Below are 13,487 nucleotides of genomic sequence, written 5' to 3' on the forward strand. Positions count from 1 at the left end.
GTGAATCTTCAGATAATAACTAGTAGCTAAATTAAGTTTTTTCAATTATTAAGTGCTTCGTTGGAAATCTACAGCCACTTAAAGGGGCGCTAATTATGGCACAAATTTTTCCGTATAATGAACTCAAGGTTTACAAAATTCTACTAGAGTTCATGTTTTGGGTGATATTTACATACCTAAATGCCTTAAATGCCTTAAATGTTGATGCAAAACGTTATTTTGCACTTTTAAAATTAAGCTCAAAAGCGCAAAATGAATCTGGCAACATTTCACTTCAAGAATTCAGTAATTAATTGTTGCCTAGTGCCCGACAATGACCATTTTTTTAGAAAAGTCAAACATTTTTTAGGTGTCACAAACTAGAGGAATTTATTTCTCTAATGATGTATAATTTTGCTGAATATACCGACACGTGATGGAAACAGTCGAGAAGCAGTAAGGGGCAGTAAGGCTTGTGAATTTCCTAACTGGCAAATTCCCTCCAAGAATACTTTTCAACGAGTTTATCAACAGGTACGTGAGACGGGCCGATTGGAACCAAATTTATCAGGATCATGGAGGACCCAGGACTATTCGCACACCAAGAAGAGAACAAATGGTTCTTGATCTGCTTTGTGACTTTTACTGGTCAAGTGTTATCAAAATTAATTGCAAACCATAGTAACCAATTACATGATTTATTAATAATTGTAACTACCAAAGTGTTGCTCTGGTCTCAAAATTATACTCCTAATAATTACCGAAAGAATTGAACACTGTTGCCGTTTTTCGCAATATTTAAAGTTATTTTGCTCCCTTACAAAGCTTCAAATAAAAATTTTAAACAGCATTTCCAATTCACAGCGTCTTAGAGTTTGACGTTCTTATCAGTTGGTCCGCTATTTTTTGAACACCCTGTATATTCATTCATTCCATCTACTCTATTTCTTCACATGTAATTTCGTTATCTTTTGAAAAATTCTTAAAATCGCGTCCTTTATCTCTCTCGTGTAACCCAATATTACAACAAATAATAGTATTATTAATGACAATCATTTAATTTATTTTAAATTACTGACAGTGTTGTCAACCGTGGGAATTTTTTATTGAAAATCATCTTTAAACGAATATATTTTGTATGAAATTCAGCTAAATAAGCCAAAAAAATTCCCACGGTTGGCAACACTGTCAGTTACTGAGTGATTATATTTATCTTCCTGTGTTATAGCTGTTTCAAAATAATTACTACGCTTCATATACCAATCCCATGTATAATAAATCTCTCAGTTTTAAATTATGGTTTTTCAAATGCTCCAATTCAAATTTTTATGTTTGCCATGCTTTCTTATTATATATCTTTATTATCTTATAATAAAATTAATGTTACCGTGTTTAGTTACGAAGAACAAATATTTTATCCTTTGTATCATAATAATAAGCAAATATATGAAATGAATATCGACTTACTATACTTTGGAAATAAAGACAAAAATCATTATTGTTGTATCAAGAATTTGAGTCGATTGTTGAATGATCAGTTGGAAGTAAATAGAAACAAAAAACATTTCTGTAGAAGATGTTTAAACTACTCCGCTAGAACTGAAGATGCTTTAAAGAAACATCAAAATGTGTGCTTTAGTAATGAACCATGTGTTCCGAACATGCCTGAAGATAATATATTAAAATTTAAAAATATTCAAAGAATGTTAAGACATCCGTATGTAATTTATTCTGATTTTGAATCTATTCTGAAACCTATTCATACATGCGAACCAAATCCTGAATCATCATATACTCATAAAACACAATTTCATATTCCCTGTGGTTATGGATTATACATTAAGAGTGCTATAATAATATTGGTAACCCATTGGAAATTTACAGAGGAGAGGAAAGTGATAAATGTTTTATAAAAAGAATAACTGAATATGCCAGAACAATATACAAGTTATTAAAAGAAAATAAACCCATAAAAGATATCGAACTAGAAGAATATAAAAAAACAAAAATTTGTTATCTTTTTTCTATAGAAAACCCAAAAGTAAGAGATCATGATCACTACACTGGAAAATATAGAGGAGCTGCTTGTAGAAAATGCAATTTGAAATATAGACAACCATTGTTTATTCCAATTTTGTTTCATAATTTAAGCGCTTACGATTGTCATTTGTTTATAAAAAATCTAGGAGAAGATAAAAGTCAATTGAAATTAATACCTAATAACGAAGAGAAATATATTTCTTTCAGTAAAATTTTAAGAATGGATGATAATGGATATATCGAACTGAGATTTATCGATTCATTTAGATTTTTAGCAAGTAGCCTAGACAATTTGTCATCTAATCTGGAATCAAGTCAGTTGAGAGAAATAATTAAATACTTTTCAAATCATGAATTAGATGTGTTATTTAGGAAAGAAAAAAGCAAGATAATTAGAAAAGGAATTTTCTGAAACAAAACTTCCATCAATAGATAAATTTTATTCTTCGCTCACAAAAGAAGGAATTTCTCAAGAAGAATTCAAACATGCAGTGAAAGTATGGAAATATTTTAAAATTGAAAACTTGGGTGAATGGCATGATTTATACTTAAAACTAGATGTTTTGCTATTAACTGATGTATTTGAAAATTTTAGAGATTTATGTTTAGAAAAGAGTTATGGACTGGATCCTGTTTGGTATTATACAACTCCGGGGTTAGCTTGGGACTGTATGCTCAAATATACTTCAGTGAAGTTGGAATTATTAACTGATTATGAAATGTATTTGTTTTTTGAAAACGGAATTAGAGGAGGTATTTCACAGTGTAGTAACAGGTATTCGCAGGCAGATGAAAATACTCAGATTATCTATATAGATGCTAATAATCTATATGGATGGGCTTTATCTCAGAGATTACCAGAAAAAAACTTTAAATGGTTGACTTGTGATGAAATTAAAAATGTTGATGGTATACTGTTATCAGATAGTGATACCGGTTATGTTTTAGAAGTTGATTTAGCATTCCCTGTAGACTTGGCTATTCATAACAAATTCAATGACTTGCCTTTGGCTCCGGAAAATAGAATTCCCCCGGGCGGAAAAGTAGAAAAACTACTTTGTCATTTCTATGATAAGAAAAATTATATAATTCATTACAAAACATTAAAACTTTACAAAAGTTTAGGTATTAGAATAACAAAGGTTCACAGAGGTATAATGTAAAATTTAATACTGAACAAAGACAGAAGGCGAAAAATGATTTTGAAAAAGATTTCTGGAAACTAATGGTTAATGCACCATATGGTAAGTCTATGCAATCTGTTAGAAACCAACAAAATATTAAATTATATTGTGATGAAGAAAAATTACAAAAAGCGATAAACAAACCTAATTTTGAACACAGAACTATATTTAGCAAACACCTGGCAGCAGTTCACAAATATAAAACCAAAGTATTGTTTAATAAACCAATTTACATTGGGCAAGCCGTATTAGATTTATCGAAATTATTAATGTATAACTTCCATTACAATGTAATTAAAAAAGAATTTAATGAAAAAATAAAACTTTATGGAGATACCGACAGTTTCATATATGAGATTAAAATGGCTGATTTCTATGAATTTATGAAAAACAAACCCGACTATTTTGATACATCTGATTATCCAAAGGACCATCCATTATATTCTGATAAAAATAAGAAAGTAATAGGGAAATTCAAAGATGAATTGAATGGTATTAAGATATTAGAATACATAGGTTTAAGGTCAAAAATGTACAGTTACAGAACTGAAACGTGTGTTTCAAAAAAATTAAAAGGTATCAAGAAAGCAGTATTGAAGAAAGAAATAAGTTTTGAAGATTACAAAAATTGCTTATTCAATCAAACTGAATACTTCCATAGACAGAGAGTGATTAGGAGTCATAAACATGATATTTTTACTGAAGAAGTAAAGAAAAAGTCTCCAAGTTGGAAAGATGATAAAAGATATCTTTTACCTAATTCTACAGATACATTAGCTTATGGACACGTATTAGTATCATCATAGGTACGTTCATGGACACTGTTGAACTATTTTTTATTAGCGTTGAAGTAATAAATTAAGAAAACAATAATAACAATTACGATAATAAACGCAAGAATAAAAATAATAATTTTTAATTTATTAACTTGTTGAATAAGACTTTTTTCTGAATTTTGGATATTCTTCATTGAATATATTTAAATTCTTGAATACAGTACTTTCCATTTAATTTACAATTTTTGAGTTTTTTCATTTATTGCTCTCATATTTTTAGTATGTCTTTCAAATATTTTGAGAGTTCTTTTCTTTACATCATCGATGTTTGATGGTATTACTACTGTTTTGTTTCTTAATTCTGCTAATTTCTTAGGATCATAATTATTGTAGTTGTCTAATTTATATTCCAATTCATCGATTTTATTATTAGCAGATTCTAGTTCACAGTCTGTCATAATTAATTGTTCAAGGAATAAATTAGCTGTTTTTCTTGCAATATATTTATCTACTACTTCTTGTTTGAAACCGACTATTTTTGCTCCATCTTCTAATCTGTCTATTTCAGTAATAATAGGTTTTAAATCTTTTTTCCATTTTTCTTTCTCATCGTTGGGAATGTATGAAACTAGTTTGTCCATTTATGATTGAAAAGTTTCTAAAGATTTACTAATTAATTTATGTGCTTCTTCATCTAAACTTATATTTTTACGACTACCTGCTTTATGTTCTACATTATCGAATATTTTTTTATTTTTTATTTTATTTTTTCTCTCTTTTGTTCCCAATTGTTCCGATTTGTTCTCTTTTGTTCTCGTTTTACATGCAATCTTAATTCCAACTGAATTTAGTCCCATATTTAGGGAATTTCTAGAAATATTTTTAGATTTGCAAAATTCTGTCTTTGTTAGTTTTTTATTTACAGTCGAATTGAGATATTCAATGGCAAAATTACGATTTCTTATTTGAGTTACTTCATTGATATTTTTTGGTATATTTATTTTTTTATCTTGGGTAAAAGATTTGTAACTGTTTTTAAATTGTTGGGAGTTCAGATGGTTGTCTTGTTTTTAATGGTGTATAATATTCTGCTACAATTTTGTTCTCTTTAGTATTGGTCATTTTTTTATTTATTGTAAAAAATTTTTTTTGAATCTTTTTAAATCATTTTGAACGGAACTTTGTTAATATTTTTTTACTCATACAGATTACAGATAAAAAAATTCGTTGAATATAAAATTTTTTTCAGGTAGATCTGATGGAGGGCTCCTCATCCTCATCAAAGCGCAGAAAAGTCGAAAGTAAACCTGTCTATTCAGACCAAGTAAGACCAGACATATTATTGTATCACACGGTAACATGGTATTACACTTTTGTTATAGGAATTACTTGGATTAAATTTACTGGATGATGTAACATCTTTGGACACTTGCGGAGGCTCAAATGAAAGTGAATACGTAAGTAACTTGCTTCGAACAAATGTACAATTTGTTTTATGTTCAAATAGGAATTCATGGAAATTACAATTTGTTATGTCTTTTCAGGATCCTGACTTGGTTTTTGAAGTTCTTCGTTGGTCATCGACTTTTGTGGACAAGTCTATGTTTATTAAATGCGTTATGAAGGATGCACGTAGAATACTTCTCACTGCGCCGCCCAGATTTGGCAAGACTATGGCTTGCAAACAGCTGGAGAAGTTTTTTGAAATTGTCAGCAGTGAACAACAAAAGTTGGAGAAATATAAACTTTTCCAGGATCTCAGAATTTACAAATGCACTGAAGAATGCATAGAGAATCATGATTGTGAAAGTAAAAGACTTTTTCGCAAGCATTGCGGACAGCATCCAGTAATTTTTCTTGATTTTGCACAATTAACAGTAACGTCATATAGCGAATTTTTGGAGAGTCTTAGAGATATGATAATGGAGCAGTTTAGAAAATATAAAACATGTTTAATTCACGAAGATGGTGAAAAATTCAGCTGGTCAAGTAACAATATGGGAAGACTGGATATTGAACGTTTCTTGCGCCATTTGAAATATGCCGATGATGATGATCATTGGAAAGAGGCAATAGATCGTAACACAGCACAATCATACATAAAAAGGGCTTTTAAATATTTGATCGAGGTATTGTCGGTCCACTATCAAACAAAACAAACCCATAAGAACATTATTATATTGATTGACGAGTTCGACGCACCTTTTATGAATATGTTATTTAGAGAAAACTCATCAGACCAACAGATTATGTTTTTCATACGAGAACTAATGCGTCTTTTATGTAAAGATGAGATATCAGCACAATTTGTTCAACGAGTAATAATTTTTTCTGTCACTGCATTAGGTGGTATGATTTCATTAGGAGCTAACAATGTGAAACGTAGAACATTCTTGGACAATGATTATGGTTATTATAAATACTTTGGATTTACTAGGGAAGAAGTAAACGCTTTAGTTAACAACTGTGTCAAAGAAGAAAGTCAAAGAGAAAAAGCTCTTGATGAAATTGCTATGTGGTACAACAATTACACTGTAGTGGGAGACAAAGATACAACTATTTCTAATCCTGTGTCTATTGCCAATTATTTACCGAATCTCGTACGAAAAAGTTATTGGGTTGAATCGGTTGGAACCAAATATATCTGCCAACTATTTAAATTCGAAAAAATGCGGGAGAAGGTGTTTCCTGCCGTTAGAGACAATGAGAAAATTTCCATCAAAACAAAAACTATAGAGTTGAACGATATTTATAATCTGAAATCATTATGTGAATCAATTTTGAATTGTATCGAACTAGTGCAGGTAGACTTAGCTCTTCAGTTCCTCACAGAATGTGGGTACTTTAACGTTATTGACAAGAATGATGGGAATTGGACATTACAAATTCCGAATCTAGAATTGAAACAAGTATTTACAGACAAACTTCAGGATGCTTTGGTAGAATTTAAAACTAACCTGTTTACTGTAGAACAACAAAAGTCATTTGTGAATGCATTAATGTCTTTAGGAAGTGGAGAGAAGCATGAACCTATGAAATATGTTGCGTTTAAAAAATCTGTGGAAAATTTGTATACCGACCGAGAATTACCAAAAGCTCATTTTCACTTTCACTGTGACCTTTGGATTTTAATTTCTAGTTGTGGGAAGTTGGATTGCTTTTCAGAATTTGCAATCAAAAAGGGATGCTCACCCAAGCTTGATTTAATTATTATTTCAAAATGTGCAGTAATTATAATTGAACTAAAGCGGCATAAACAAGATTCTGCAAAGAAGGCCCTAAAACAGTGTCTACGGAAAAAATACTATGAAGCATTTGAATTTGAAGGAAATGAAAGAAAGGGTTTAAAGAAAATTTTAATTGGTCTTCATCTCTCTGATGATCGTAAAGTTAGCATCAGGTATTTAGAAAATTTTGAGAAAAAAACACTGCAAGATGAACCAAACGTAGAAACAATTGTAGAGGATAGCTATGAATGTTAAAATCATTCTCTCTGTTAGTTATGTACCCTGTTTTATTTTATGTGCATTTCGCTGATTTTAAGGTAGTTTGAGAATCTGTAAATTGTAATGGAAAATAATCTCATTTTTTTGCCCTTAATCTTTGATTAAATTATACATTTCTACTTGAGTATTTTTTAATATTTCATTAAACCGGGACTTACGACTTTATGTTAGTTGGTACATAATATTTGATATGGTAAGAAAATAAGTTGAAAAAAAAACAAACTATTATTTATATGTTCAATGAAAATTATAACTAAATATAAACAATTCTCTTAATTACAACAAAGTAAGATAAGAAAATCTGTACCTTTTTAATATCACAAAATAAGAAAATCAATTTTAGTTAGTAGTTGTGTTACAAAAACAAATTATATAATTATAAAGCAAACAAACTAATTTTACGTTCGTGTCGTTACTTTGGTGTAATAATAATTTATTTTTTCTACTCCCATAGTAGTAAGTAACTAGGCAAGAACCCTGTCGTTTGTTGATTAGTAACTATGACACTATGAAACATGCATGTAATATGTAGATATATGTATGTATTTTCATTATACGGAACTAACTCACGTGACTTTAGTAACTTTTCGACTGTGAAACCAACGTTTTAGTTCCACTGTTTTCCTAGTGTAACCATGCCATTTTTAAGGTTAGAGTTTTCAGATGTCACTAATCTGACAAATTTCAAAGAACTAGTCAATTATTTTATTTATCAGTTATTTCACTTATTATAATAATACATAATTAAAAATGTCACGCCAAATATACAGAAATATTCTTATTTCGTTTGCTCCAATTTGAATTCACATCAATTCTCAAAATAGTTGTGGATGTTTGTTGAAATCTTGAGACAGCATAAAGATGTTTGTGAAGGAATGCTGTAAAACTTTGGCGGATTTGAAAGAATCTTTCCGAAAGTGTAAGCGAAATTTTGAAATGGCTGGAAAGTGGCAATCCAGAGCAGACTGAACTTTTGATGCACATGAAATGTGAATGTTTAAATGGCCGTGGTTTAAAATTTTGTCTCTAACTTTTTATACTATACTACATATATTGTAACAAAATTTAATTGTGATATAACAAAAACAACCTAAATTCTCTTTTAAAATTTTTCTTACTTCCCCTTCTGATATCCAAAACTATGTCGTTGAAGTTAGCTTGGGATTGGCTTTTTGGTTGCGCCGTAACATAGGCAACACAACGTGCATTCGGCTTTTTTTACAGTAGACCAGACAAATATTGGAATTTCGTGGGTATTTTCATGTTTTCGCTACTTTTCTTTCAAATTTATGGCAATTTGACTTTGGAATAATAACCTCCCATTGTGACAATCAATACTTTGGTGTAAAATATACAGAAAAGGGATAATCAAAGAGGGTTGAAATGTCGTCTTTTTCATCACCGTTATCGTAAAAATCCAGCATCTACCCCGGTCGCAGTCATCTCAAAAAATAGAGAAAAATTCACTGATAAATCTCCCATATCAAGTTTGTCTCCACCAGCCGTCAGAGGGTTGTAATCTCGCCCCGTTTTAATTCACCCTGTAAAAATGTAAAAAATCGAAAATGTACCCCAACGGCATTAGACCCAAAAAATAGAGAAAAATTCACTGATAAATCTCCCATATCAAGTTTGTCTCCACCAACCGTCAGAGGGTTGTAATCTCGCCCCGTTTAAATTCACCCTGTAAAAATGTAAAAAATCGAAAATGTACCCCAACGGCATTAGACCCAAAAAATAGAGAAAAATTCACTGATAAATCTCCCATATCAAGTTTGTCTCCACCAGCCGTCAGAGGGTTGTAATCTCGCCCCGTTTTAATTCACCCTGTAAAAATGTAAAAAATCGAAAATGTACCCCAACGGCATTAGACCCAAAAAATAGAGAAAAATTCACTGATAAATCTCCCATATCAAGTTTGTCTCCACCAACCGTCAGAGGGTTGTAATCTCGCCCCGTTTAAATTCACCCTGTAAAAATGTAAAAAATCGAAAATGTACCCCAATGGCATTAGACCCAAAAAATAGAGAAAAATTCACTGATAAATCTCCCATATCAAGTTTGTCTCCACCAGCCGTCAGAGGGTTGTAATCTCGCCCCATTTTAATTCACCCTCTAAAAATGTGAAAAGTCGAAAATGTACCCCAATGGCATTAGACCCAAAAAATAGAGAAAAATTCACTGATAAATCCCCCATATCAAGTTTGTCTCCACCAGCCGTCAGAGGGTTGTAATCTCGCCCCATTTTAATTCACCCTCTAAAAATGTGAAAAGTCGAAAATGTACCCCAATGGCATTAGACCCAAAAAATAGAGAAAAATTCAGTGATAAATCCCCCATATCAAGTTTGTCTCCACCAGCCGTCAGAGGGTTGTAATCTCGCCCCATTTTAATTCACCCTCTAAAAATGTGAAAAGTCGAAAATGTACCCCAATGGCATTAGACTCAAAAAATAGAGAAAAATTCACTGATAAATCTCCCATATCAAGTTTGTCTCCACCAGCCGTCAGAGGGTTGTAATCTCGCCCCATTTTAATTCACCCTCTAAAAATGTGAAAAGTCGAAAATGTACCCCAATGGCATTAGACCCAAAAAATAGAGAAAAATTCACTGATAAATCTCCCATATCAAGTTTGCCTCCATCAACCGTCAGAGGGTTGTAATCTCGCCTTGTGGGTTTAAACAATTTTTTCGCTTTTGTTAGGCGGTGGGATCAGCTAAGGTCTTTTGTGCATACACTAGGTTACATTGGGAAATTTCAAAACATAATAAAGAATAATAACTTTAAACATAATAAAGAAGTTTACATTATGTACTAACAACATGACGGACTCACCAACCAGCAATACGTGAAATGCATTTTCGTATCTGCCCTCATTCTATTGGCTACTTCTATTTCTTAGTGTTCGTCGATTGGTTATCCTGCAGCGAATGCAGCTTGCTCAAGTTAACTGTTGCAACCAGCAATACAGTTGTAACTACAACCCCGGAGAAGGGGTGGTTTCCCCCACTATTGTTAAATTTTAATTTTTAAATGGTACAGAGTTGAAGTAGTACGTTACGAGACTCAGATACAGAAACTTCACTGGTACAATTGCGTCCAAAAATAATGCACCATGGTATGAACAGAATATGCACCCAACAATACATTTTACCCCTAGAACTTTTGGGTTGGTCTGCTTGAGATCTGAGCGGTCAGTTTTCGTACAGGGGTGCATCAGACAACCAAATTTTATTTACAACTCACTCGACAACTCATGCAGATTGAGTCGACACATCGACATGGTTTGAGGAATATTGAAAAAAATTTGGAATCAATGTTTGTATTCTTAATCAATGACCCCGTTCCTACTATGAGTTGATTGCAATTAATTTAATCTCGCATTTAAGTTTGGTTGCTGACATTTGATGGAATTAAATATTAATTTTAATTAAAGATGTAATTTTTAATTTTAATTTATTTCTTAAAATTATTGATTATTCTAACGTTCATTTTTCTTTATACAATTCACTTTCATTGCTAAAAAAGTAAATTTTAGAACAATCGATTTTTAATTCTGATCAATAGTAAGTAACTAAGTATAGGCCGGTTTAACGCAATAATTTAATTGAAATTAATTATACTTGCAATTTACTTATGTCACTTTAAAATAATGTTAAATATTTCATTTTATTCTAAATTGTAAAGAGTAACAGTATCACTTTAGCAGTAGATTGTATAAAGGCACATTTAACAATTCTAGTGCTGTTAAAAATTTGGCAACAATATTAGTGTTGGTAAATGCGATTTTTCGCAATTTCTTGATTTTGCCCACCTGTTTACATCTTGGATACTAGTTATGGCCAACTAGCATTCATAATTTTTAAAGCATTAATTTATACATTTTTTCGAGTTTTAGTTTTTCAAACATAGTTTTTCAGATGTAAAAACCCCAATAACGTTATATGGTTTTGTAAAAAACTTTGATCAAAATCAAAGATTTAATTTTGTTTCTGTAAACCGGGTTTATAATTTTTTTAATTATTTGTCATTGTTTGAGACTCTTTTTTTTTTATTTTTCTTAGTAGTAATTAACATATGTTTTCTACTATCTAGTAAATGAAAAAGTTACAAAACAATGAGAGCAAGTGATTTGACATGTCAAAATTGACAATTATATTTTTATTTAATTTAAACAAAATTTGAAAAACTTTATACTGCACTTTTAAGATAATCTAAATTTTTTTAATCATTCGTCAACTCTATTATTACAAGTCCACATTAGATTAAAACAAAACTCAACTTCACACGTTGAGTAATCTACTATATTTGTCTGTATGTTCTGAAACTTTATTTCTAAATATTTTTTTCCCTAATTCCAGTAAAATGCTGTAATTTATTGGGGATCAATTCTGGTCATCAGACAAGACCACCACTTGAGGGTGATTATGTTTATAGGGTCTTGCGGTCAGTTTGGTGGAAACTATTTGAAAAGTTACAGCCATAAACGCACCACAGTATTTATACGTTTCTTTTATACCATCACAGCACAGCAAAATAAGATCTAAATAATTTTAGAACAGGGTTTTTGCAAACATTGAAGAATTACCATTTTATGACTATCCAAATGTGCTGAGACGGTCAAGAACGGACTTGAATACCTGCCCTGGCGAGGCCCTCAAAATGTTTTCCGATGCTGTTTGGAAATAAGCAATGGGATGGTGCATTATTTTTGGACGCAATTGTACCTATGTACACATTGGGTTAAATACACAAGTTATTCCAAAACAGTATTTTTATACCCTGGTCCTTCGAACAATACCTTCAACATCAAGGCACCTCAACGATCAAACATTGATCTATCGAGTCGGATCCTAAAGGTCCAAACACTGGTCCTGCGAACCGGACTCAAGGGTGCAACATTGGTCCATATCGAGCCGGATTTACGAATTCAGTGATTCAGCAAGAAAACTAGTGAAGTGAAAATTATAAATCGTGAAAAAAACGGCAGCAGTGGCAGGCATCTTCAAGGCACCACCCCGTTGACCACAAAACACACAATTCAGGGATACTCAGCGGCAGTGATCAGCATTCCTACACAAAGGATCATCACCCGCAATTCCAACAACTCCACATCAGACAACCACCACAGCAAATTGGACAGACCACGTCGTCAAAGGTTGGTGGACTTTTTCCTTTTCTATCCACGCCTTCATAACGGACATGCTTCAGTTTCATAGTTGCTCATTCGTATCTATTGTTTGACATTGCATACATCGTTATTCTTTTAATATGCCACCTAAAGCCGAGCGTTCTGTTGCTTTGCATTCAAAATTCACGACTTTAACTGATCAATTGCAACGATTCGAGTCATTTTTAAATAATGTAATTAGCGACGAAGACGTCATCGAACTCAAATTGCGACTGACGCGAATTGAGCCAATTCTTGATAAATTAGATAAAGTGCAAACAGAATTAGATGCGTTAAAAGCTGCGGTAGTTCAATCGGATGAGAGCGAAGAAAATGTCCAAGAGCAGGACTTATCAAATCCACGCGAAATGTATGAAAATTTATACTACAGTGCAATGAGACGTTCTCAACACTTCATTTCTAAATTTGAGCCTACAATTTCAAATCCAAATCATAGTTCACAAAACAATTCAAATGGTACGCAAGTTAAACTTCCAACATTGGACATTCCTCAATTTAACGGAGAAATTACGGAATGGCAAAACTTCTACAATACGTTTGAGTCATTAATTGATAAAAATTTTGCATTAGATGATGTACAAAAATTGCAGTACCTAAAATCGGCACTTAAAAAAGATGCATCCAATATCATTAGCGACTTAGCGGTTACCGCGGAAAATTACATGGTCGCCAAGGAATTGTTGATAGAAAGGTACGAACACAAACGTTTAAGGGTCTACGAGCCTGCCCGAAAATTTCGTGTTTGAAAAGTATGCAACTTTAACAACACCTTTGATTGACAGCTGCCAAAAGGGATTACCGAGGATTTGG

At 31.9% G+C, this 13,487-nt stretch overlaps 1 protein-coding gene across 1 annotated transcript; it reads left to right on the plus strand.

Moving 5' to 3' along the window:
* Positions 1-391: 391 nt before the first annotated feature.
* Positions 392-7,604, plus strand: LOC148173757 (uncharacterized). The gene is made up of 4 exons (XM_088035670.1): positions 392-513; positions 5,229-5,303; positions 5,362-5,436; positions 5,524-7,604. Exons 2-4 carry the CDS (start codon positions 5,238-5,240, stop codon positions 7,459-7,461), a joined length of 2,079 nt encoding a protein of 692 aa, XP_087891796.1. The 5' UTR covers positions 392-513; positions 5,229-5,237; the 3' UTR covers positions 7,462-7,604.
* The last annotated feature ends 5,883 nt before the right edge of the window (positions 7,605-13,487 follow it).

This window comes from Gnatocerus cornutus, chromosome 5 (genome assembly GCF_029298725.1).
Source record: "Gnatocerus cornutus isolate USDA-ARS CGAHR chromosome 5, icGnaCorn1.1, whole genome shotgun sequence".
Lineage (NCBI taxonomy): Eukaryota > Metazoa > Arthropoda > Insecta > Coleoptera > Tenebrionidae > Gnatocerus > Gnatocerus cornutus.

Bases quoted from the DNA above. Each gene is read 5' to 3' on its own strand.
- LOC148173757 (XM_088035670.1), top strand. From the start codon at position 5,238: ATGGAGGGCTCCTCATCCTCATCAAAGCGCAGAAAAGTCGAAAGTAAA. The intron at 5,304-5,361 runs GTAAGACCAGAC...CTTTTGTTATAG, and splicing joins AACCTGTCTATTCAGACCAA to GAATTACTTGGATTAAATTT. The intron at 5,437-5,523 runs GTAAGTAACTTG...ATGTCTTTTCAG, and splicing joins GCTCAAATGAAAGTGAATAC to GATCCTGACTTGGTTTTTGA.